General features: G+C 44.5%; 1 protein-coding gene across 1 annotated transcript in view; it reads right to left on the bottom strand.

The window, feature by feature from the left end:
• Positions 1–26,797, bottom strand: part of LOC147106123 (voltage-dependent L-type calcium channel subunit alpha-1C-like) — a 531,473-nt gene that overhangs the window by 269,352 nt on the left and 235,324 nt on the right. Inside the window, exon 8 of the mRNA XM_086008919.1 lies at positions 4,731–4,757. Within this exon, the coding sequence (XP_085865045.1) occupies positions 4,731–4,757 (27 nt within the window). The remainder of the gene's footprint in view (positions 1–4,730; positions 4,758–26,797) is intronic.

The raw sequence follows: 26,797 nt of genomic DNA, 5'->3' as shown, positions 1-26,797 counted from the left end.
TTTGCGGCCGCTTCGGAGGAGGCGGCCGCAACTAAATATGGGGATCGGCACGGTTTCGGGGCGGAACCGGGGTACTGCGCACACCGATGACGTCATCGGTGCCGGCGCAGCGCTAACGGCTACCGCCGCCAATACCGCTGCGCTGAATATCTGCGCAAACTCATTTTTGGCGCAAAATCACCCTTTAGGCGTTAACTGGGCGCAAAGCTGGCAGCGCCTTAATGAATTTCTAGGCCAAGGTGTTTTAACACTGGGGTAAGAAAGAAGTATAGATTTTAGTTTGGATGATACTTTCCAGTGAGAGCTTGCACCCTCTTTTTTGTCTGATTTTCTCCTTTTGCTGGTCCTGTCCCTGTTCACTCATTTTTGTGTTCCATTGAGCCTGCTCCCAAGCTACAGCCAATGCTGCTCTTCATTGAAAGAACATTCAATACGCCCCATTGAGTTTGATCCCTCCATCGCAGGGAGCTACCTTAGCACCCCAAAATCTGTCATTTTTATACAAGATTTTGGCATGAGATCAGTAATGGCTGACAGAGAATGGATCTTTTATTGGAGAATACACTTTGTTTCAGAGATAACAGTTTTTATGACATGCGAGGGTTGTTCACCTCAGTTAAATAGTAAAATGTCAAAATTAAACCTGCAATATTTTCTACTTCTACAAAGATTAGTGAATATCGCACACAACCTCACTAATGCTGTTCACAAGCCCATTGTATAACTTGCTGCCACATTATGACTGGTGTCAATATCTGAATCAAAGTGCATTCAAATGTCCACAAACCCCTTTCACAAATTAAGTACAAAATTTTTAACTTGTCAGAGCAGACTTTCCGATTCAGTTAAGCTGGCAAACTAGCGTAATCTGGGTGGATATGTGGAGGAAAATCAGTTGGGGAGCTATTCTCCTAGCTCACTACCACCGAATGCCAATTCTGGAATTTTCCTCTGGAAATGATGTCTGCCACACAATACATCTGTAGATATATGGACAAGCATATTTTAATAAGGTGCAAATGATAAGATGGTGTCATACAACAAATTTTCCATCATTTGCATCTTAGCAATGCCATTCCATCCATAGTGTTCAATATTGCTATGGACTACATGGGGGTGTTAAATTTTAAAAAGCTGCTTTGACTAAGGCAATCAAGTCAAAGTGTCTTTGTTCCAGTCCTACTCAGGTCCCCTCCCTCACCACTTTTTCCGGTACATTGATGACTGTATCGGTGCCGTTTCTTGCTCTCGCCCTGAACTAGATAATTTCATTCACTTTGCTTCCAATTTCCACCCTTCCCTCACCTTCACATAGTCCATCTCCGACTCTTCCTTTCCCTTCCTCGACTTCTCTGTCTCCATCTCTGGGGATAGGTTATTGACAAACATTCACTACAAGCCCACTGACTCCCACAGCTACCTGGACTACACTTCCTCCCACCCCGCCTCCTGTAAGGACTCTATTCCATTCTCCCAGTTTCTCAGTCTCCGCTGCATCTGCTCTGACGATGCCACCTTCCATACCAGTGCTTCCGACATGTCTTCCTTTTTCCTCAACCAAGGATTCCCCTCTACAGTGGTTGACGCAGCCCTTAACCGTGTCCGTTCTATCTCCTGCATTTCTGCCCTCACCCTTGCCCCTCCCTCCTGGAACCACGATAGAGTTCCCCTTGTCCTCACCTTTCACCCCACTAGCCTCCACATTCAACGGATCATCCTCCGCCATTTCCGCCACCTCCAGAGTGATCCCATCACCAAACGCATCTTCCCCTCTCCTCCCCTTTCAGCATTCTGTAGGGACCACTCCCTCCGAGACACCCTAGTCCACTCCTCTATCGCCCCCAACACCCCTTCCCCTTCACCCGGCACCTTCCCGTGCAAGCGCAGGAGATGCAACACATGCCTTATACCTCCCCACTTCCCACTGTCTAGGGCCCCAAACACCCCTTCCAGGTGAAACAGTGATTTACTTGTACTTCTTGCAATTTAGTATACTGTATTTGCTGCTCACAATGTGGTCTCCTCTACATTGGGGAGACCAAACGCAGATTGGGTGACCACTTTGCGGAGCACCCCTGTTCAGTCTGTAAGGGTGACCCCGAGCTTCCGGTCGCCTGTCACTTTAATTCACCGTTCCACTCCCACTCAGACCTCACTGTCCTCGGCCTCTTGCATTGTTCCACGGAAGCTCAGCGTAAGCTCGAGGAACAGCACCTCATCTTTCGATTAGGCACTTTACAGCCTTCTGGACTCAACATAGAGTTCAACAATTTCAGATCATAACTCCGGCCCCTATCATATATATATATTTTATCCACACTTTTGTTTTGTTCTTCTCTCCCACATGGCAGCTGTCTTTCATTCTGCCAGCGCAATTTACATTTCATCTAGAGCCATCCTTTGTTTCTTAACCTGGCCCATTACCATCTCCTTTTGCCTTGAATATCTCTTAATGTCTCTCAATGTCTCTTAATCTCTCCTGCCTACTATCCTATCACAGGCCTTCCCTTTTGTTCTTTCATCCCCTCCCCCATTTCCCAGCCACTACACTTGCTTAAAAATCTGTTCCATTTCCTGCTTTCTTCCAGTTCTGACAAAAGGTCATCGACCTGAAACGTTAACTGTTTCTCTCTTCATTAGATGCTGCCTGACCTGCTGAGTTTCTCCAGCATTTTCTGTTTTTATGGCAGATTATGGTTCATGGATTTTTTTTAATTAATCTTCTGCTGCCACTGTTAGCCATGGTAAGATGAGACAAGGCACCGCAGCAATTGTCCTCCTCCCCACCTGAAGTAGGTGCTCCAGTAATGTTGAAAATGGCCTTGGTGGCCTGCCCTACCTATTTGAATTATCCTGCTCTAAGGAAACTGGGTCACAGTCAAGGGGTGGGAATACGATCTGCCCCATGAAGATTTCCCGCCATTGTGGCAAGGAGGAAAATATACCCCATCACATCTATTTATCATAAGAAACTGTACCATTGGACCATAATGTCAACATCACACTCGAACACTATTTTTATCTTGAGAGGTGTAAAATTACAGATAACTGGGGAAGCAGAATATTGAAAATGTCAAAGTTTGTTAGTCAGTAATTTTTTGCCAAATCAGGGGAATGCTGCACTCTGTAATTCCGTGCAGATGTTTATGAATACATTTTTAACATTGCTTGGCTGATGCATTGGTGCAGCATGTTGGAGGGAGGCAAAACTGAAGGCAAGGCCAATTGGCCCACTCTCATACACTTCTTAGTGGTCACAGATACAGCAGTGCTAGTATCATTGCTTTCTACCTTTTAGACACAAACAGCATTTGGTATGGGGGAAGGAGGAAAGAGCAAAAAATATTGAATACTTTAAAATATTTTTTAAATATCATGATATATTGGAAAATGTCACTTTTACTTTAATTTGTGGTACATGATACGATTGCGCAGCAGTATTTTACCAGGAAAAACTCCCATGTCTGCCAGACTGAGAGATTATTATGGTTGGTGTCACTCAGTGGCTTGTTTACCAGCAGACCACCGCCCCCTTATTTTCAGTTTTGTATATAATTATATCACAGCAGGATGGTCTCAGAGGATGGGTGACACATGGTTGCTATGCGACTTTGAACAAAAATTAGTATTCCTGTCACATATACAACAGGCAGCTGGTAATGCCATTAATTTAAAAAAATTACATACTTACAAGACATCTTAAAGCTAATTACATACCTAGACCTGTCAAATGAGTTTACATGACAACCTGCAGAACATCGATACTTTGCAAGGCAAGATTTGAATAGCTTGCACAAAATGGCTTAAAACAATATACTGTTTCTGTAAATGGCTCAATTGCAGCATGTTAAATATGCCGACCAGAGAATCTGTTTCTTTGTTAATATTAGCACAAAAGTTGATGCGAGTATAAAGAATGTCTTGCCGTTTTATACTCGGTAACATTTTTTAAATTAACATTAGAGAAGAATGAAAAATATATCGTAATGTCACATTTGGCTACAGGATACAGACAATTATACAGTAGTTTGAAAGAATTTGCAAAGGAAATTACCTTTGTGCTCTGGCTTGTTCTATTATTAACTGGTGAGCAAGCCTCTTAGTGACACCAGCTAACCTTCTATGGCATTGCACATGGATAGCCTGGGGTCTGGAGCATGGTTGTGATGTTTAGCTGGGACCATGGAGCACCAGGTGGGAGGGGGAGAGGTGCTTTGGATATGGTACTATTTGAGGTAGGTGCACTGGATGAGGATTGGGTTTTGAAGCACTGAAGGGAGGAAGCAGTGAGCACTGAAGTGGAAGCCACCCAGGACAAATGACTGCATCACAATTACTGCCTGAGGTGGCAAGCTCCAGGAACAGAGCACAGGCACTACCAGCAACATAGTAGAAGTACTGCACCAGAGTCAATGATAGTAAAAATATTTAAAAGAGAAGAAAAGGTTAGTCAGTATATCATTTACCAAGGTAGTATAAATCAGTGCTGCTCAATCTAAGAACAGCAATTTTGCCATCTGTGTGACTTTTTTTTTTTTAATTCACCAAACGGCACTTGATAATTCCATATAAAATGGGAAACACAGAAATAATCTTAGACAATGCTTATTTACTTTACTGCCGGACAAATCAAGTTGCCGTTGAATCAAAACTTGTAACAATAATAGTATTCTAACATAGAAATTATACAAACAAAATGACTTTATAAAATATATTTGGCATTAACTGACCTGAACTTGGACTTGGAAATTCGGTGTCTGGAACACAAAAAGAAAAGATTATGAATGATTTAAGCATTTGTTGTATTGAAATCGCCTCTATTTAGGATGTTGGTTAATCAAGGAGGGTGATTGCTAGGGATGCTGCTATAATCCAGGAATACAAAGGCCAGGGATTCCATTAAACAGGAAATAGCTGAGAATGTTTTTGCCAGAATAAGGGAAAGGCAGCTCGTGAAACTAGGAGAGAATGCTTCAAATAAGGAAGAGAGTGCTCATTAGAAAGAAAAAAAGAATTTGCATTTATATAGTTCCTCATCAAGGTGTCCCAAAGTGTTTCACATACAATGACCAGCAACCAGGCTGTGCAGCAGTTGGGCCTGCGAGAGCACAGCAAGTGAGCGGATCTGATGTAGAAGGCTTTACCCAGCCCACAGGGTCTATAGGCTGAGTCACTTTCTCAGAGCATCAGTGAGAACCTGCTAGACCAAGTTACCTTGCTACGAAAGTCACCACCTCCCTGAACTGTTTCACCTTGGGCTTCTTGCAGGCTGCTACAGGAGGCATCATTGATTGCACGCATGCAGCTACCAGGGCACGTCACTAAATGCACCATTGGCATCGTGAAGCTATGGTTCTGGTATCTGGATCAGTCTGAGAGCTCCTTGCAATATGCTCCAGACAAAGTGGGTGTTATCAAAGTAATGTACTGCATTATGCACAACAAGACTGCAAAGAAGATTGGAATTGGAGGAGGCACAGCAACAGGAAGATTAAGAATTGGGTGAATGTAAGGGAGAGCCAGAAGAAGAAGGGACAGCTCAATGCCTGGCAGCCAGAGGGGCCAGGGAGTAGTCGCTCTCTCAGTGCTGTTGTTGACCTACTTAATCAACTACCTGAAAAGTGACAAGAAGCCCTTCTGGATTAACAGTCCTTGTTGGCCCCCTTCACCAATTCCTTCATTCTGCTTTAAAGAACAGTCAAACCATTCAGCCAACTTCTATATCACTGACATTATGACATTGTATTTGTCTCCATCTTTCCTTTCTATGGATTCCTGACAACATATGCCATTTCCAGTTGAGTGGGGTTGGATGGGCAAACTGTTCCTACACCTCATCAATGCTGCTTCAATAACCAATTGCTGGAGCAGGCTACAGTAATCCTATGATTCTCCCTCTGTCCCTTTCTTGAAGTATCTTACTACCATTGCATACTTCTCCACAGTGGTACAGCTGATCACAGGCATAAAGTCAATATGCCAGTGTCATCAGATCAACTCTCCCTTAATGTCTCAGAAAACCTTCATTGTTCCCATGCAATAGCAATTGATAGATTGCTGATTATTCCCTAATGTGTACAGTATCACCTTTACAATGTTACATTAGGGTCTTTGAATGTAAAGCCATAGCCAGGATTAGTCTGCTCACCAACTAATTTGACATTAATTTAATAATTTATAAAAAACTTGCAAGTACAGAATTTAATTTGCATTGTAAAGCTTATTAGCGTTCGTCAGAAGAGGGATTAAAACTCAACTGAAACGTCTCTCTTCAAAAAAGGAAAAGGGAAACAAGATTCATTTTTTATAGTTTTAATAAAGACAAAAATACTACAAAGAATTTAAACTCCATAGTGTGGTTAATAAGGTTAATTTTCTGCAATAAGTGCAGAAAAAAGACAAAATAACAATGAAAATTTTTATTGTAATGTTTAAACTTGAGAAATTAACCAAATATAATTTAGTTGTCAATATAATAGAGTATATGGCTTACAAATTCAGCCGTGTAGCCCCTTTTTGGGTGCGAAATGGCCACCTAAGCCTCCAATATGGCAGGCAGCAATTGCATGATTATGAGCTGGGAGTGAGCCTCTCGTCATATTGGTAAAAGACAAAACACTGGCATGCAGTGCCTGTGCATGAAACAGGCATTAGGCCACTATTGCGCTGGCTGTACTTAAGCAAATCAGGCCAACATGTGGTTCAACAAGCAGTTCTTAAAGGGACCGCCTGTTATGCTGCATCCAACAAGGTAACTTATTAAAATATACTTACCTGAATGTGAAGCTGGGAGCAGCAAGAGTGGTCTTCCTGACACCACATTTAAAGAATGCAGACCGCCTCCACTTCGGCCACCAATTCCACACAACCATCGAACTATCCCACCCCCACCCCACCCCGCCCCGCCTGTGTTCACTAATCCTCACCTCGGCCACCAATCCCTCCCCAACCACCAATCGCCACTGCCCCCACCACCCCCCACACCACCACCCAGCTACCAATCCCCCTGACCCCTCGGTCACACCCTCCTTCCTCACTTACCTGATCTTCCCGCGCAAAGCATACTAATTTAGCAAGTGGGATGCCCAGTGTCCAATCTGTGCAGGCATTGGTCCCACTGCCAAATTTGTGGGGCCCATTTTTATGGTGTCCCAGGCAATCGCCTAAATAAGGAATGAGGTTCCCTGAATATGTAAATTTGGGCCTAATGCTTGTTAAAGGACCTCTTAAACAAATTAGTCACCGATGAGCGAGGTAAGCATTGGGCCTGTCCAGCTGAAGATCCTTCAGCAGTCCCCATGGCTGCCAACCAACCAATGGTAAGTATTTTAATATTTGTTTCAGGAACACCTTCCTGTGGAGCCAGGATGAGCAGGAGTGCTCCCCTAACTTCACAGTTGCGATTGCTCCTCCCCACTCCCGTCGCCCACTCCAACCCTCCTCTCCCAGAGCTTATCTATGGGCCGCTGTTGTTGAGGCAGGCGGTCTGAAATTAACAACTCCTGCTCGAAATCGGTCCAAGACTAATTTCTACCAAGGGAGTGGAGATATTTATTGCATCACATTTCTAACTGTGGCCTATTTTATGATACTTATAGTATTTTATTCAACTGCAAAAAATGCAATTTGTTTTGTAGCTCAAGAAAATCAGCTATGGCATCTGTAATTGTGCCTCACTTTTTTTCACTTATATGCCAGTTCAGTAGGTAAATGAATGATGTGTCTGAATATTTCTCCGTTGTAGTGTATAATGTATAAAGTTTATAATTGTCCCCAGCATTTAGAGTTTTGCAAGCAAACACTACATTTTTACTTTATAATTGAGAAACCAAGGTAGAAGTCCAAAAAAAAAGGCAGCCTCAAGTTGTCCAAAATGCTAGTCTGAAAACACCATTACATTTTCAAAAGTTTGGTTTCCAGGCAGCAGTCATAGAAACATACATAGAAGATAGGAGCAGGTGTAGGCCATTCGGCCCCTCGAGCCCACTCCATCATTTAATGAGATCATGGCTGATCATCCAAATTCAGTACCCTGTCCCTGCTTTCTCCCTATATCCCTTTAGCCTTAAGAAATATATCTAACTCCTTCTTGAATATATTTAATGAATTGGCCTCAACTGCCTTCTGTGGTAGAGAATTCCACAGGTTCACCACTCTCTGGGTGAAGAAATTCCTCCTCATCTCAGTCCTAAATGGCTTACCCCTTATCCTTAGACTGTGACCCCTGGTTCTGGACTCCCCCGCCATCGGGAACATCCTTCCTGCATCTAGTCTGTCTAGTCCTGTTAGAATTTTATAAGTTTCAATGAGATCCCCTCTCATTCTTCTAAACTCCAGTGAATATAAGCCCAATCAACCCAATCTCTCCTCATACGTCATTCCTGCCATACCAGGTATCAGTCTGGTGAATCTTTGCTGCACTCCCTCCATGGCAAGAACATCCTTCCTCAGATAAGGCGACCAAAACTGCACACAATACTCAAGGTGTGGTCTCACCAAGGCCCTGTACAACTGCAGCAAGACATCCTTGCTCCTGTACTCGAATCCTCTCGCTATGAAGGCCAACATACTATTTGCCTTCTTAACCGCCTGCTGCACCTGCATGCTTACCTTCAGCGACTGGTGCATAAGGACACCCAGGTCTCGTTGCACTTCCCCTTTTGTGAGTAAACAGTGAATTTTAAGAAAGTTAAAAAAAAAAATACTCTGCAAGAAGTGTAGAATCCAATGTGTGGGGCACACCTTTAACTAGTACAAAAGTTTTAAAGGTTATTATAAAATCTATTCTCCAACTATTGTTTAAGAACACCAAGAACTGTAGTAATGCTTAGTATTTTCTTGGCCCAAAACTATCTCTGGTGCACATTGAGTAAACTAGGCCTGTATTCTTTTGAATTCAGAAGAATGAGAGGAGATCTTATTGAAGCATACAAAATTATTACAGGGCTTGATAGGGTGGATGCTGGGAGAATGTTTCCCTTGGCTGGGGAGTCTAGCACCAGAGGCCACAGCCTCAGGATAAAGGGTAGGCCATTCAGGACTGAGATGAGAAGAAATTTCTTCACAGAGAGGGTGGTGAATCTTTGGAACTCTCTACCCCAAAGGGCTGTGGAGGCTCAGTCATTGGGTATATTAAAAACAGAAGTCGATAGATTTCTGACTAGTAAGGGCATCAGGGGATATGGCGATAGGGCCGGTGAATGGAGTTGAGGCAGAAGATCAGCCATGATCTCATTGAATGGCGGAGCAGGCTCGAAGTGCCGAATGGCCTACTCCTGCTCCTATTTCTTATGTTCTTATAGCCTGATGCTAATTAAATGCACACCTTTTGCATTCAATATCTTGAGTAAATATGAATATTGATAAGTCACTGAGAATGCATAGTGGTTAGCACTGTTGCCTCACAGTGCCAGTGACCTGGGTTCGAATCCGGCCTCGGGTGACTGTCTGTGTGGAGTTTGCACATTCTCCCCGTGTTTGCGTGGGTTTCCTCCGGGTGCTCCGGTTTCCTCCCACAGTCCAAAGATGTGCGGGTTAGGTTGATTGGCTATGATAAATTGACCCTTAGTGTTAGGGGGATTAAATACGTGGGGTTACGGGGATAGGGTGGGATATGTGTTGGTGTAGGGGTTACGGGGATCATGTGGGATATGTGTCGGTGCAGGCTCGATGGGCCGAAATGGCCTCTATCTGCACTGTGGGGTTTCTGTGATTCTGTGAATGTGTAATTACGAACTAATTCAAATGGGTCTTATTTGTACTGTCTGCCATGGCTCAGTAGTAGCACTCTCTACCTCTGAGTCAGGAGGTTGAGGGTTCAAGTCCCACTGCAGAGACTTGAACACAAAATCCAGGCTGACACTCTAGTACTGAGGGAGTGCTGCACTGTCAGAGGTGCTGTCTTTTGGATGAGGCATTAAACCTAAGACCCATCTGCCCTCAGGTGGATGTAAAAGATTATATGGCATTGTAACATACCATTTGCCTTCTTAACTGCCTGCTGCACCCGCATGCTTACCTTCAGCGACTGGTGCACAAGGACACCCAGGTCTCGTTGCACTTCCCCTTTTCCCAATCTATTGCCGTTCAGATAATAATCTGTCTTCCTGTTTTTGCCACCGAAGTAGATAATCTCGCATTTATCCACATTATACTGCATTATGGTCACACACCAGCTGAACATTGAGGGAGTGGAATCCCTTTCAATTCTGGTATAGGGAAGAGTTGACATGCGGGCCTAGAAATTGAGTTTTGGCGCAGCCAGGGCTTTAGCGCCGGAAGTTAGTGCCGGAGCTAAGTCGCGCTGGTTGGGCCCAAAATTCAATAGTTCTGCGCCCAAACGGCTGCCGGCGCTGCTGAGAGGTGTTTGCGCCTGAAAACTGGCGCTACGTGCTGAATATCGGCGCTATTCCGGCGCTGCGGCGCCCGCTGCGGTGCGGCAGGTTCGGGAAGTGCAGGCCTCCTCCTTCCCTTAAGGAGGAGCTGCCTGCACCCGGCCACGGCCCGCGAAAATCGTTCTAAAAATGAGCCCGGCACCTCGGACAAGTGCCGGGCTTGCTTCTGTTCCGGGGGCGGGGGGGGGGGGGGGGGGGAAGTCCGGGGAGGGAGCTGCGGCCAGGCGGCCGGCGGGAAAGCGGCCGGCCGCCGCGGGGCCTTTAATGCGCCGGCGCAAAGTCAGGTAAGACTCTGTTGCCAGAGTCTTAGTTGCGGCTGCCACGGGCGAGGCGGCCGCAACTGAATTTCGGCGCTGGGGCCCGTCGCCATGGCAACCGGGACGCTGCGCACACCGATGACGTCATCGGTGCCGGCGCAGCGCTACCGGTCTAGCGCGGCGGAAGGGCCCCAGGCAATTTCAGCGCCGGCGCCAATTGCAGCGCTAGGCCCTCTAGCGCCGCAAAAGCGGCGCTAAGGCAACTCAATTTCTAGGCCGCGGTGCCCACAAGTGATGTGCATGCAATCAATGTCACCTTGCACCATGGGGAAACCTGTAATCCCAGCGAAGCCACGTGCTCATTTCACCTGCTTGTCTCTGGCAAGACAGAATGAAATGCTGTCAGCTCTCTTTGAATAGAGAGCCTCAGTGACCTCCCTTATGCAACAGTGGACGGCTGATGTGCCATCAATTACTCAAAAGACTGAGGTTAAGCGAGTAACAATCAGGCTTTTATTAACTAAAGAATGAAGGTCTTGTCTCGAGTGGTCGACCCGTCCAGAATACTAAGGGACTGGGAGGTAGTCACTTATATACCTGGAATAGTGGGAGGAGTCAGCCGAGGCATGTCCAGACCTGTACCTAGTGGAATACACATACAGACACAGACAGGTATAACAGTGGTTTACCACAACGGCAAACTGCAAGATGTTGCAAATATCTCCAGCTCCAGCCGGCAAGGAACCAGACGCATAAAATTTCATTGCCACTGTCACCTTCACAGACACTAGCAATGTGGTCCTTGCCCTGCTCTGAGGTTGGAGTTGTGGCTGCAGCAGGTGGCAGATTTCAGTGAGGATGTCCTTACTGAAGCGCACACATCTCACATATTGTTCCTTGTTGAGGTTCAGGTAGGGGAATTTCTCCCTGAACACCCTGGGTGGATATGGCCTCTTGCTTAGAGCCCTCCTCCCCCTCTTTCTTCTCCCTCTTCTAGTAGCTTGTCCTGCTCTGCGTGGCCTCTGTTCATTCTCGAAGTCATGCTGTTTTCCAAGGGGATGCATACTAGTGCACCCATGTCTGGTAGAAAGTGTGCAGAAGCCTTGAAGTGAGCAAAAAGTCCTTCAGCACCTGACACACCACTCCCTGTAGACTTTTGCAACTTGAAACCAATATAGAAAGCACCAAACACTTGTAGAATCGTACCAACAGCCAGAAGAAATCAACCAGCAACTAACCTGTAAGAAGTTGATGATCCCTTTAAATCACACTGGTGGCAGGGGTCCTTCCTGCTGCTGAATGTGTGTTCAGCTGTGCGAGCTTAAGAGAGGAAGGTGACTGGAATGTTGAGCGACAAAATGGCACCGCTGGCATCAAATCAGCGTTGCACGCTGATTGATGCCATGATCTGCCTACTCTGCATATTTCCAGCGGTCATTAACTGCGGCGCGCTAATGCCCTCACCGATATGGCGTCTGGTGCGATTCGCCCCACTGTGTGCATTGGGCACCATTTTGATACCCAAATGGAACCCGTAGCACCCAAAATACGAGTGCTACCAATCCCAATTTTGTGTCGATTATGTTTTATACACCTATTGCCTCAACATCCTTCCTGCATGCCAACTAAAGCAATAACTTATTCAGTACAGCGCTCCAGCTGATCCCTGCACTAATGTTTAAGTTCTTTCTATCCTCCAAGGTAAAACTTATCAACCAAATGTCTATCTTACTACAGTCAGTATGTAGGCTTTTTGCTGGTAGAAGTGCTCATTTCAACAGCAATCAGCTGTTCTTATGTTCAACACAATTTTCTCAATTGTCCTGTAATTTCTGGGTAAATTTTCTCGAACATATCATTAGTCTTACCCATGATCTACCACGAAACCCAATTCTAAAGTGGGAGTTTTACAGTGAATTATTGTTGAAAAAGACCAGATGCCAAGGAGTGAATTTAAATACTTTCGTTGCTTTACCAAGGAGGTTGTAGGTAGGCATAGTTCCAAAATAACTAGAAAAACTTGCCCTGAAACCTCAACTCTGGACACTGCTATGTTCATCATTGGGATACGTTCAAGTTCAGGCTCAAGTGAATGCTCTATCTGCTGAAGCTTAAGCTGTTGAGGTTTTTTTTAATTAATTAAAATTTAAATATATGTCGCAGGAAATGTGACTGGCAACATAATGGTGCCATCACATCACTGAACAGCTGTGTTAACAGTGCATTTGTTTTTGGTGCACTGGCAGTCAAACGTGATGAACTGGGCTTCCATCTTACTCATTTTTCATGGTAAGTTGACATATACTTGGTCCAGTACCCACTCTGACAGTCTTCAGTTGAGTGGGAAGTACAGCGTCTTTTCAAACATTATGTTTAAGTAGTATATGTAGTATGGTGTTGCTGCTTTTGTGAGAGCCTGTCGTTTTGGATTCATCATGAACTTAATCCTAAAAGTTTAAATAGAGAATGTACTTTTTAATGCAGGTTCACTGTAATGCTTCCTCAATTTCTCTTACTTTATGGATCCTCTGCATTATGATTGATGTCACAGGGCTAACATAAATAACCCCACAAATACAATTTGGCATTTAAAGTGATTACTGAGGCATGTTCTTTAAAGTACTGTTGTAGAAAACAGTCTTAAATATCAAGGTAATAAAAACAGGACCGTGTATTTCATCTGAACAGGAGAAAAAAATTAAAAATATTGTAATGCCATTGTACTAATCATTTAATTAATAGTTCAAGTCACATCATCAGTCGCTTGCTTTGGTTTACCTCAAATGATGCAGAGCCACCCGCAGCAACCTTGAAAGAGAGAGAGTGGAGGAAGACAAGAATGAAAGAAAAATAAATATACATAAATACAAGGAGAGCCAGAAATTAGAAACTGTACACAGACAAGAGATAGGGAGAATAAGGCAAAATAAAACAGAAAATTGTCAAAGAACGGAACAAATAAGAACATAAGAACATAAGAAATGGAGCAGGAGTAGGCCATACGGCCCCTCGGGCCTGCTCCGCCATTCAATAGGATCATGGCTGATCCGAACCTAGACTCACGTCCACTTCCCTGCCCGCTCCCCGTAACCCCTAATTCCCTTATCAGCTAGGAAACTGTCTATCTCCTTTTTAAATTTATTTAATGTCACAAATAGAGACCAAAAGGTTGGCCCTGAAAGAACTAATACAGGAATAAAACTAAAACAGGTGAGTAAAGCAGAATCTGTTACTCACTGTAGGCCAATCCTATCTAAATCTTAGGCTGACAATTACCTATGTAGGATTTGCAACCCGAGAAAAGTGAAAAGACAACAGGGAATTAACGAGACCAACTACAGCTGATTCTGTCAACCTAAAACACATGCAAATGTATGACTCTGGACCTTCCTTGCATGTGCTGTGGGCTCCCAATGATTGCTTCATCGTTGAAAAATTGTTTGGGCCTGAAATTCCTGAGGGAGTTCTGCCGATGTACCTTCCCGACATGCAGGAGATCAGTGAAAACCTTTGAAAAATGGCAAAGATTGGTTTCCTGGTTGTCTTCTAAGGGGTGGAACCTCTGTCTGCCCCTTACGAGGCAAATGGGAGTAAGGGTCACATGTTGTATGCCGGCCCTACGTGTAGGGTCCAGCCCAGACAAGTGGCCTGGATCCCAGAAAACTATGGAGGGGATGAGGCCAGGTTTGGGTCTGAACAACTCTCACCCCACATGTGCAGGCAGGTGCCAGAGATTCCAGACAAAGTGGGGTCGAAAGATGTGACCAAAGTGCGGCTTGCACCCACCTGGCCCATGTAAATGAGATGCCCTCCTTCTGATCTCTCAAGCACCAAATGGTACCATTGGGCGTAATCATTAGAATCCCAACCAGAGGAATTGCGGGGGTTTTAATCTCTTTTCTTCCTTTTTCTTTCTTACTCATCTTCAAAGCATGGTCTATAATAATCCATATTAGCCTCACTCTCCCATCATATTGTGGAATGTCAATAAGGGTCTTCAGTTACCATGGGTCATGATTTCCTAGAGAATGTCCATTTATTATGCAGAACTTCTAGCACTATTAAAAAGAGGAGGAAGAAAGAGAAAGGAGCTCACCTGCATTGATTACAGCTATATATTTACTCAGAACAGAAAAATGCAAAATAATCAAATATTCAACCTTGAGCTTAGATGTAAAATCAACATAGTCAATGCAGCCTCACCAATGGCAGTAGGGTGTAATTACAATGTTACAAATTTACATAGGCAGTTTCATTATAAATGTGAACAGAGGAACAGGAACAGAGTTGGCAGGAAGTGCATGCAGACATAAGATTTTTAATATATTATAGCCGGATACAGGCAAAATTTACCTGCTTTTTCACTGGGATTGTGCTGTTTGTCTTTAAGCCCAAGTCATTTCAATAGAGCTTATGGAAAGTTTATAGGTGATACAGTTTATAATGAAATGTAGGCTTTTTAATGGACATTTGTTGTTTCATTTTTACAGAACACTGTTAGTAATGTGTTGTTTCATATCAGCTATTGCCATTTTTTGTAAAAAAAAATTGAAAATATATTTTTGTTTACATTTCACAATTTAATGGTAGGTAGTTCTTAAACATCCAAAAAAGTAACCGATTATTGCCCATTAATTAACCAGCAAACTGTTTTATGTAAAGTAGTTACAAGACACAGGACTGTATGCATGCTAAAAAGCAGAAGCAGCATGCTATAGACAGAGCTAAGCGATCCCACTATCAACGGATCAGATCAAAGCTCTGCAGTCCTGCCACATCCAGTCGTGAATGGAGGTTGGAGGTGGACCATTAAACAACTAACGGGAGGAGGAGGCTCCATGAATATCCCCATCCTCAATGATGGTGGAGCCCAGCACGTGAGTGCAAAAGACAAAGCTGAAGCATTTGCAACCATCTTCAGCCAGAAGTGCTGAGTGGATGATCCATATCGGCCTCCTCCTGAGGCCCCATCACCACAGAAGCCAATTCGATTCACTTCACATGATATCAAGAAATGGCTGAGTGCACTGGATACAGCAAAGGCTGAGGGCCCCAACAACATCCTGGCTGTCGTGCTGAAGACTTGTGCTCCAGAACTAGCAGTGTCTCTAGCCAAGCTGTTCCAGTACAGCTATAACACTGGCATCTGTCCGAAAATGTGGAAAACTGCCCAGGTATGTCCTGTCCACAAAAAGCAGGACAAATCCAATCCGGCCAATTACCACCCCATCAGTCCACTCTCAATCATCAGCAAAGTAATGGAAGATGTCATCGACAGTGCTATCAAGCAGCACTTACTCACCAATAACCTGCTCACTGATGCCCAGTTGGGTTCCGCCAGGACCACTGGGCTCCAGACCTCATGGACAAAAGTGCTGAATTCCAGAGGTGAGGTGAGAGTGACTGCCCTTGACATCAAGGCAGCATTTGACTGACTGTAGTATCAAGGAGCCCTAGTAAAACTGAAGTCAATGGGAATTGAGGGGGAAACTCTCCACTGGCTAGAGTCATACCTAGCACAAAGTAAGATGTTTGTGGTGGTTGGAGGTCAATCATCACAACCCCAGGACATCGCTGCAGGTGTTCCTCAGGGCAGTGTCCTAGGCCCAACCATCTTTAGTTGCTTCATCAATGACATTCCCTCCTTCATGAAGGTCAGAAATGGGGATGTTCGCTGATGACTGCACAGTGTTCAGTGCCATTTGCAACTCCTCAGATAATGAAGCAGTCCATGCCCGCATGCAGCAAGACCTGGACGACATTCAGGCTTGGGCTGATAAGAGGCAGGTAATATTGGCGCCACACAAGTGCCAGGCAATGACTATCTCCAAAAAGCGAGCATCTAACCACCGCCCCTTGACCTTCAACGGCATTACAATCGCCGAATCCCCCACCATCAATATCCTGGGGGTCACCATTGGCCAGAAACTTAATTGGACCAGCCACTTAAATACTGTGGCTACAAGAGCAGGTCAGAGGCTGGGTATCCTGAGGCGAGTGTCTCACCTCCTGACTCCCCAAAGCCTTTCCACCATCTCCAAGGCACAAGTAAGGAGTGTGATGGAATACTTTCCACTTGCCTGGATGAGTGCAGCTCCAACAACACTCAAGAAGCTCGACACTATCCATGACAAAGCAGCCCGCTTGATTGGCACCCCATCCACCAGTTTAAACATTCGCTCCCTCCACCACCAGAGTACTGTGGCTGCAGTGTGTACCATCTACAAGATGCACTGCAGGAACTTGCCAAGGTTTCTTCGGCAGCACCTCCCAAACCCGTGATCTCTGCCACCTAGAAGGACAAGGGCAGCAGGCACATGGGAACACCACCACCTCCAAAGTCCCCTCCAAGTCACACACCATCCTGACTTGGAAGTACATCGTCGTTCCTTCATAGTAGCTGGGTCAAAATCCTGGAACTCCCTCCATAACAGCACTGTGGGATACCTTCACCATACGGACTGCAGCGGTTCAAGAAAGCAGCTCACCACCACCTTCTCAAGGGCAATTAGGGATGGGTAATAATTGCTGGCCTTGCCTGCGATGCCTACATCCCAAGAACGAATAAAGAACAGGACAGATGAAAATAAGGGGGAGCAAAGTAATCGCGGGAGGGAGCTCAGAAGGGCTGGCAGGAGGTGGGAAGATTTTTGTAGTACCATTTTTGTTAACGGCCTGCAGCCATTTAAAGACTGCTGGTTAGGTCACTCCATACCTCTACCAATCGGTAGAGAGAGCACAGTGTATGCTTCACCCATTGATACTTGAAAACTTGAAAATTGTGGCAGAGTCCTATGTACATCATAGGACCTCCGTTTGCATGTCTTAATAAACGCTCACGTTAAACAGGTAGCTGTCTGGCCGCCCATGTCCAGGACCGTCTGGCAATGGTAGCAGTCACATCAGCAGTGGGAACAAAACAGTAAGTTCGCTGCCACGATTTTCGGTGTGCTTCTGCCCCATTTCCACCAGGTGAGGGCAATGAAGATTGGCTGCTCAGTTTTATGGCTCCACATTTGTTTTGCCATCCTTTGCATTTTGCCGACCACTTCTGCCCGCCACTCATACCGCCTTTGGATAGACTACATTTTTAAAAAACAATTTTCAGCCTTTTGTCTCCATATCCATATATAGCCATTTACCTTTAAGTGGCCACATTAATTTAAATTTTAACTGCAGTCCTTTAAGGTTGTAGCTGTACATCATTCCCCCTTCCCACCCCTCCTTTAGGCAATTTCTCTCGCAAGAGCTCTGTGGGCAGCTTGCTTTGGGGCCAGCGGCAAATGCCTTTGCTTTGCTGCTGATCTCAAATTCTGGACCAAAATAAGTTACATTAGTTAGAACAAAAATAAAATTTAAATATTGAATATAGGAGAAGGAATATAGAAATAGGGTTGAAGAAAGGAAAGGTAGGGTAGGAAGAAATGTTTCAAGTTTTTGTATTGATTTAAAATTGTTTTTCAAGGTTTTTCTTTGCTAGTATAGTGTTAACATTATATAGTAATAAAGCTACTCTTGAGATTTGAATAGCTTTATTACAGGTAGACTACCCTTTATCCGGACTTCCGAAAACCGAAACCCTCTAAAAACCGAAGGTTTTTTCGTTCAGCGTAAGTCGTGCGTACGACTTACGCTGAACGAAAAAACCTTCGGTTTTTAGAGGGTTCCGGTTGCGGAAGTTCGGATAAAGGGTAAGTCGTGCGCACGACCCCCCGCCGACCCCCCCGCCAGCCCCGATAACCGCCAGCCGCCGACCCCGACAACCGCCGACCCCCCCGCGGACCCCGCCGGCCCCGACAACCGCCGACCCCGCCAGCCCCGACAACCGCCGACCCCCCCGCGGACCCCGCCGGCCCCGACAACCGCCGACCCCCCCGCGGACCCCGCCAGCCCCGACAACCGCCGACCCCCCCCGCGGACCCCGCCGGCCCCGACAACCGCCGACCCCCCCGCGGACCCCGCCGGCCCCGACAACCGCCGAACCCGCCAGCCCCGACAACCCCGCCAGCCGCCGACCCCCCCCCCCCGCGGACCCCGCCGGCCCCGACAACCGCCGACCCCCCCGCGGACCCCGCCAGCCCCGACAACCGCCGACCCCGCCAGCCGCCGACCCCCCCGCGGACCCCGCCGGCCCCGACAACCGCCAACCCCCCCGCGGACCCCGCCAGCCCCGACAACCGCCGACCCCGCCAGCCCCGACAACCGCCGACCCCCCCCGCGGACCCCGCCAGCCCTGACAACCGCGGACCCCCCCCGCGGACCCCGCCAGCCCTGACAACCGCCGACCCCCCCCCCCGCGTACCCTGCCGGCCCCGACCCCGACTGACTTACGCTGAGCGTCAGCGTAAGTCGTGCGCACGACCCCCCGCGGACCCCCGCCGACCCACCTTCCGAAATCCGAAATTCTCCTTTATCCGAAACTCGGCTGGTCCCGAGGTTTTCGGATAAAGGATAGTCTACCTGTACTACAATAGGATTTATTTTGCGCTGACTTTTTTTTTTAATAAAAAGTGTGTGGCGCTGCGGCACGTTGCGCTGCGATATTCAGTTTCAGCGCCCCAAGAGGGACGCGGGACGCCTCGAGCAGCACCCCGCTTCCGTTTGGGGTGCTGAAACTGAATATCGCGCTGGCACAATCGGCTCCTTCCGGGGCGGAACTTCCGGCGCCCAGGCGAGCTTGGTGCCCCATTTATTTCTAGGCCATAGTGTTTAGTTCATAAAGCTGGTTTTCCTTCTCTGTAATACCCAATTATCCAGGAATTTTGTTCAGTTAACTTCTGTCCAGTGCTATCCTGCATGTTTAAATGCAGCCTTATTGCAATTTCACAAATGATTTTGGATTATGGTATCTCCCTTTTCAATGGCTGATCTGCTGTGTAGGAAATTGCGCCCACCTTTTAGCCGAAAAACTAAAAACAGCAAATCATCAGTAATTTATCAGGCTATATTACTCCCAACAACTTTCAGTGACCTATAGTTAACCCTGAAATGTCACAGCAGCAATGTATCGACTTGCATGGCTAACCAGTGGGCTCCATAACAATCTGATGAACTGAATGAGATGATAAGGCCTTTGTAAGACAAGGGTACTCAAAAGTAACTTAATTTGGCATCTAAAAATCCTATTATAGACAGGCTGGAAGGCCCACAAACAAGTGTGTGTAACTGTTGCCATGCCAACTGGTTCACTCAGCGAGTTAAGAAAGTCATACACCTGTCAGTTTACACTTTTCTTAAATTTTAATTTATAATGTTATTGTGCGTTATGTTCTCCCTGTAATATACACGTGGGTAATGTTTCTTGGCTATCCAGAACTTGGAAAGTTACCAAATAAATTGAAGCTTTGCAGTAAGAATAATGTATATTGCAATGCTGGGTATTTTGTCAAGGAAGTGGATTCTTGGAGATAGGGAAAAAGCAAACATCATTTGCTGGGCAAAAAAGATGAAAATTGTATTATGATATCAGAAACTAAGAGGTTGTTTCAAAAGTTCATAAAGCTATACAAATTGTATGTTGTGCAAATCTAGACAGGGGCAGCCTGTTCCTAGACCTTCTACTAATGTCAGTCTGAAGCTAGGCACTAGGAAGTGCATAGCAGCAACTTTGATAACTTTGTGGATTTCCTTTCCAACCACTAAGAAAGCACTTCATTCCTTCAGTATCTCACAGGGTAATATGGCTGAGCAATAGCTCTCAGCACTGTAGGTACAGTGCATCACTGTGCTGCCAAAATAGGTGTTTTTTAGGACAGTTTGGGGAATTTTTAATTGATACCACAATTTAAATAGATATTATGAATTTTATCTACGGCAAAGTGGCCGGGAATTTCCTGCAATGGCAATATTGGTATTGAATGCCATAAGTTAGACTGTTGTGAACTTCAATCCTCCAATTGTGAATTTACACCAAATTTACTGGAAAACTGATTTGAATACGCCATAGCAAGGATATTAATGGATCAGAAGCAGTGCAGCCAATGGCCAATAATTTGTTCCTTCCCTCCTGTGCACAATTCGCCATATGCCTTCTATCGGACGGTTTCTTTACATGTAGGGGGACGGGGGGAGAGAATGTTTTGACATATTTAATACCAAGCTGCTCTTGCCTCCAGACTCTGGTCACATATTACATGCTGTTGCTTATTGTAGCATTCAACTAAAAATCATTCACGTATCTATTTTTTTTATGGTGGGTTTATGTAATCTGTTATGCAAGTTTAAATATTACCCAATATTAGCTATATATTGCTAATCATCTGGGGTTTAGTGTTGAGACAGGAACTGCCCACCTATCTGCCAGTATTTGGACGATTTCCTAAAATCTGCTCAGTGTTAATCACCACAGTTCCACAGATGAGCTTTACTGTAACCGTCCTGATTTGTGAAAGGCTCATGAATATTTAGACTGGCACTGATAACTGAGCTTACTCCAATTTAACAACCACAAACACACCACTCATCTCCACTTCAATTGATTCAAACTATCAGTGGATCTTACAATCAGATTTTTTTCCTTCTCCACACTTTTCCAAGTTTGCAGCGCTCAAACTCCTTTAATAACTTCAGGAATATGTCGGCAGCAGGAACAATGTCAAATCCACGGTTGCTTCTAATTCCCAATCAGATCGGCCAATTCCAAATTTGTCAGTTTCAGTCTCAGTGACCGAGGTGTGTGTGCACCTTTCTTCATCAGTGTGGCTGCAAGTGGCGATAAAACTAACGCAAATCAAGGGAAATTTGCCATCGCCACTATTCTGAAGGGGGGTGAGGCAGGGGTGGGTGGAGGTGTTATAATTACCTGTTTCGGTGAGGGTCTCAGCAGAGCAATCTAAATGGTCCAGGGAATTTTGTTGCGGCATTAAAAACTAGCGTAAATCACTAATACTATAATTTCCTGGAACTTTTAGAATAACGGTGTATGTCGTAGATGCGCCATTACTATAGTACAACTTTTCAGAAAATTCCGGGCCACAGCATGATACATTATAACTAAAACTGAGGGCAAAAGCAGATAAGGCACAGTATAGTGATATATCTCAGAATATGTGAAGATATTTATTATGGTCATGGTTGTGATTACACATTTAATCAGTTAGTTTTGGTCTTTGATTTTAAAAAAAAGTTGCAGCTTGATTACTGTCCTCGCAGAAGAATGTAAGAAATCCAATGGCACTATTTGTAGGAGAGCAGAGGAATTCCTCCGGTGTCCTGGCCAACATTTATTCCTCAACCAACATCACTAAAATAGTTTAATTGGTCATTTATCTCATTGCTGTCTGTGGGATCTTGCTGTGTGTGCATTGGCTGCAGCGTTTCCATACATTACAATAGTGACTGCACTCCAAAAAGTACTTCATTTGGGAAATCCTGTGGCTGTGATAGGTGCTATATAAATGCAGGTTCTTACTGCTTACTAAGGCGACATTTATTATGTAGTGTACTGATATTCCTTAGGGGCAGATGGAAAACAAGTGGCTGCTTCCAGCTTAAACATTCTGGGATTCTTGTGTAAAGAAAAAAGATTAGTTCTGTGAAAATCTTTCATGATGGCCTTTACCTCATGCACTGATTAATAAAGGCCTATATATTTTATTAAAAGTCTTCACCTGGTTACCGATCTTGTTCTTCAAAAAATAAAAGCCTGTTGTCTAAATAATAATATTAATTGCAGTATGTACATGAAGGTATAATTCTGGTGCTCCAGTGCACTATCATTATTCCTGTACATGAAGGTAAATAGGCTTGGGAGCAAAATCAATCTAAGGCCTATATATTTTACTAGACACAAACCCATGTGTGGTTTCTGGTGCTCCAGTGCACTGTATCATTATTCCTGTTACATTTGGACACTTACTAAAATAAACCTTATGGACACCAGAGAGAAGTACAAATCATCTGAAATCTGAGAAAGGAGACTACCACTGTGAATACCGAGTCTTTCATTATCATAGCACTTGCATTATTTTCTCAGGCAAGGTAATCCATATCACTTTGGGTGTTAGAGGTAGATGGTAGACCCTGACACTGAGTGAGAAAGAGTTACAGGAAAAGAAGATAAACATTTAATAAAGAATGAAGAGAGAAAAAAACCAATTTCTGACTGACTTTGAATCATTTCCTTATACATTGTACTCAACTCTCAACTGAGATTAGGCAATCAGTTCCAAGTTTCTGCTTACAACAGTCTAGAACCAGTTACTAGGTTACATAGGATTGAAACATATAAGATTCTGAGGGGGTTAGATAGGGTAGATGCTGAGAGGATGTTTCCCCTCATCAGGGAATCTAGAACGAGGGGGCATAGTCTCAGAATAAGGGGTCATCCATTTAAGACGGAGATGAGGAGGAATTTCTCCTCTCAGATGGTTGTGAATCTTTGGAATTCTTTACCCCAGAGAGCTGTGGAAGCTGAGTCATTGAATATATTGAAGGCGGAGATAGACAGATTTTTGAGCAACAGGGGAGTCGAGGGTTATGGGGAGTGGGCAGGAAAGTGGAGTTGAGGCCAAAATCGGATCAGCCATGATCTCATTAAATGACGGAGTAGGCTCGAGGGGCCGAATGGCCTGCTCCTGCTCCTATTTCTCATGTTCTTATATATGGCACAGAAACAGGCCATTCGGCCCAACCAGTCCATGCCGGCGTTTATGCTCCACTCGCGCCTCCCCCCATCGTTCCTTATCTAAATCTATCAGCATAACCCTCTATTCCCTTCTCCCTCATATGCTTGTCTAGCCTCCCTTTAAATGCGTCTATACTATTTGCTTCAACCACTCCCTGTGATAGCGAGTTCCACATTCTCGCCACTCTTTGGGTAAAGATGTTTCTTCTGAATTACCTATTGGATTTCTTGGTGACTATCTTATATTGATGGCCTCTAGTTATGCTCTTCCCCACAAGTGTAAACATTCTCACTGTATCCACCCTATCAAAACCCGTCATAGTTTTGAGACCTCTATTAGGTCACCCCTCAGCCTTCTTTTTTCAAGAGAAAAGAGGCCCAGCCTGTTCATCCTTTCCTGATACATATACCCTCGCATTTCTGGTATCATCCTTGTAAATCTTCTCTGCACCCTCTCCAGTGCCTCTATATGCTTTTTATAATATGGCGACCAGAACTGTACGCAATACTTTAAGTGTGGTCTAACCAAGGTTCGATACAGGTTTAGCATAACTTCCCTACTTTTCAATTCTATCCCTCTAGAAATAAACCCTAGTGCTTGGTTTGCTTTTTTTATGGCCTTGCTAACCTGTGTTGTAACTTTTAGTGATTTGTGTATTTGTACTCCGAGATCCCTTTTTTCCCCACCTAGATTCGCACCCTCCAAGTAAATGGCCTTCCTATTCTTCCGACCAAAATGTAATACCTCACACTTATCTGTGTTGAACTTCATTTGCCAATTATATGCCCATTCTGCAAGTTTATCAATGTCCTCCTGTAATTTGTTGCAGTCCTCCTCAGTATTGACTATCCCTGCCAATTTGGTATCATCCGCAAATTTAGAAATTGAGCTTTTGATTCCAAAGTCTAGATCGTTAATATAAATTGTGAACAACAGTGGTCCCAGCACTGATCCTTGTGGAACACCACTATCCACCTTCTGCAACTCTGAATAGCTACCTTTTTACCCTTACTCTCTGGTTTCTGTCTTGAAGCTAGCTAGCTATCCATTCTGCTACTTGTCCCCTGACTCCGCATTCTCTGACCTTGTTCATCAGTCTATTATGGGGTACCTTATCGAAGGCCTTTTAAAAATCTAGAAAAATTACATCTACTGCATTACCATTGTCTACTCTCTCTGTTACCTCTTCAAAAAATTGAATGAAGTTGGTCAAGCAAGACTTTCCTTTTGAAATCCATGCTGACTATTCATTACTATGCTTTTGGTTTCTAGATGTTCTTCTATTTTCTCCTTTAGTAGGGATTCCATTATTTTTCCTACCACCGATGTTAAGATGACTGGTCTATAATTCCCTGGACATGTTCCCTATCCCCTTCTTAGATATAGGTATTACGTTAGCTATCCTCCAGTCTTCTGGCACTATACCTTTTTCTAACGAATTACTAAATATGTGTAGTAATGTCTCTGCCATCTCTTCCCTAGATTATTTTTTGGTGGTGGTGGTGGTCAAAGTTAGTAAGAGGTTATTTCTGATATCCCCTCTTTCCTGAAAGCAGCTGATCTCAACTCAGGAGCTGACCACTTTGTACCTCATACCTCTTCCCAAATCTTACACTAATTTAACAGCCCCAGCTGAGCTATGAAAATTATTGAAAGAGAAATATGCATGTTGCCTTTCCACAGCCTGTTAGTACATTAACAAACTGTGCCATCCAACTATCCCCAATTTGTAATGTTTTGTAACTGTTGCTATTAATAGATGTAATAAGGCATGTAAAGTGATATTAGTTGGTACAGCAGTTCATAGCAGTGAACTTGAACTTTACTCCAAGCACTATACTGTCTTTCTTGGTTTGAACCTCACAGATCTTCAAAGTGTAAAATAATATGTTGATAACTAAATCTGAGTCACAAGTGGAAGGACATTTATTAGCAGTGGCATGTGAGATGGTTTAGCACTTACTGTATATCTAGATTTACTGTATATCTGGATTAATTAAGAAGGGGAAAATAGAGTATGAGAGTAAGCTTGCAGGGAACATAAAAATTGACTGTAAAAGCTTTTATAGATATGTGGAGAGAAAAAGATTGGTGAAGTCAAGCGTAGGTCCCTTGCAGTCAGAATCAGGGGAATTTATAATGGGGAACAAAGAAATGGCAGACCAATTAATTACATATTTTGGTTCTGTCTTCACAAAGGAGGACACAAATAACCTCCCAGAGATGTCGGGGAACATAGGGTCTGATGAAAGGGAGGAACCGAAAGAAATCAGTATTTGTAGGGAAATGGTGTTAGGGAAATTGACGGGATTGAAGGCCGATAAATCCCCAGGGCCTGATAATCTACATCCTAGGGTAGTTAAGGAAGTGGCCCTAGAAATAGTAGATGCATTGCTGATCATCTTCCAACATTCGATGGAATCTGGAACAGTACCCATGGATTGGAGGGTAGCTAATGTTACCCCACTATTCAAAAAAGGTGGTAGAGAGAAAACACGGAATTACAGACCGGTAAGCCTGACATCGGTAGTGGGGAAAATGCTAGAGTCCATTATAAAAGATGTAATAGCAGAGCACTTGGAAAACAGTGACAGGATCAGACAAAGTCAACATGGATTTACAAGAAGTAAATCGTGCTTGACTAATCTACTGGAATTTTTTGAGGATGTAACTGGTAAAATAGATAAGGGAGAACCAGTGGATGTGGTGTATTTGGACTTTCAAAAGGCTTTTGATAAAGTCCCGCATAAGAGATAAGCGTGTAAAGTTAAGGCACATGGGATTGGGGGCAAGGTATTGACTTGGATAGAGAACTGGTTGGCAGACAGAAAGCAAAGAGCTGGAATAAACGGATCATTTTCCGAGTGGCAGGCAGTGACTAGTGGGGTACCGCAGGGATCGGTCCTTGGACCCCAGCTATTCACAATATATATTAATGATCTAGACGAGGGAACTAGATATAATTTCTCCAAGTTTGCAGATGACACAAAGCTGGGTGGGCGTGTGTGCTGTGAGGAGGATGCCAAGAAACTCCAGGATGATTTGGACAGGAGCATGGCAAAAGCATGGCAGATGCAATATAACGTGGATAAATGCAAGGTTATCCACTTTGGTGTCAAAAACAGGAAGGCAGATTATTATCTGAATGGCAATAGATTGGGAGAAGGGGAAGTGCAACGAGACCTGGGTGTCCTTGTGCACCAGTCGCTGAAGGTAAGCATGCAGGTGCAGCAGGTGGTTAAGAAGGCAAATGGTATGTTGGCCTTCGTAGCGAGAGGGTTTGAGTACAGGAACAAGGATGTCTTGCTGCAGTTGTACAGGGCCTTGGTGAGACCACATCTTAAGTATTGTGTGCCGTTTTGGTCGCCTTATCTGAGGAAGGATGTTCTTGCCATGGAGGGAGTTCAGCGAAGATTCACCAGGCTGATACCTGGGATGGCAGGAATGACGTATGAGGAGAGATTGAGTCGATTGTGCTTGTACTCGCTGGAGTTTAGAAGAATGAGAGGGGATCTCATTG

This window comes from Somniosus microcephalus, chromosome 16, assembly GCF_052327205.1.
Source record: "Somniosus microcephalus isolate GS21.2 chromosome 16, FLI_Smic_1.0, whole genome shotgun sequence".
Taxonomy (NCBI): domain Eukaryota; kingdom Metazoa; phylum Chordata; class Chondrichthyes; order Squaliformes; family Somniosidae; genus Somniosus; species Somniosus microcephalus.
This window is presented reverse-complemented; position numbering and strand designations above follow the sequence as displayed.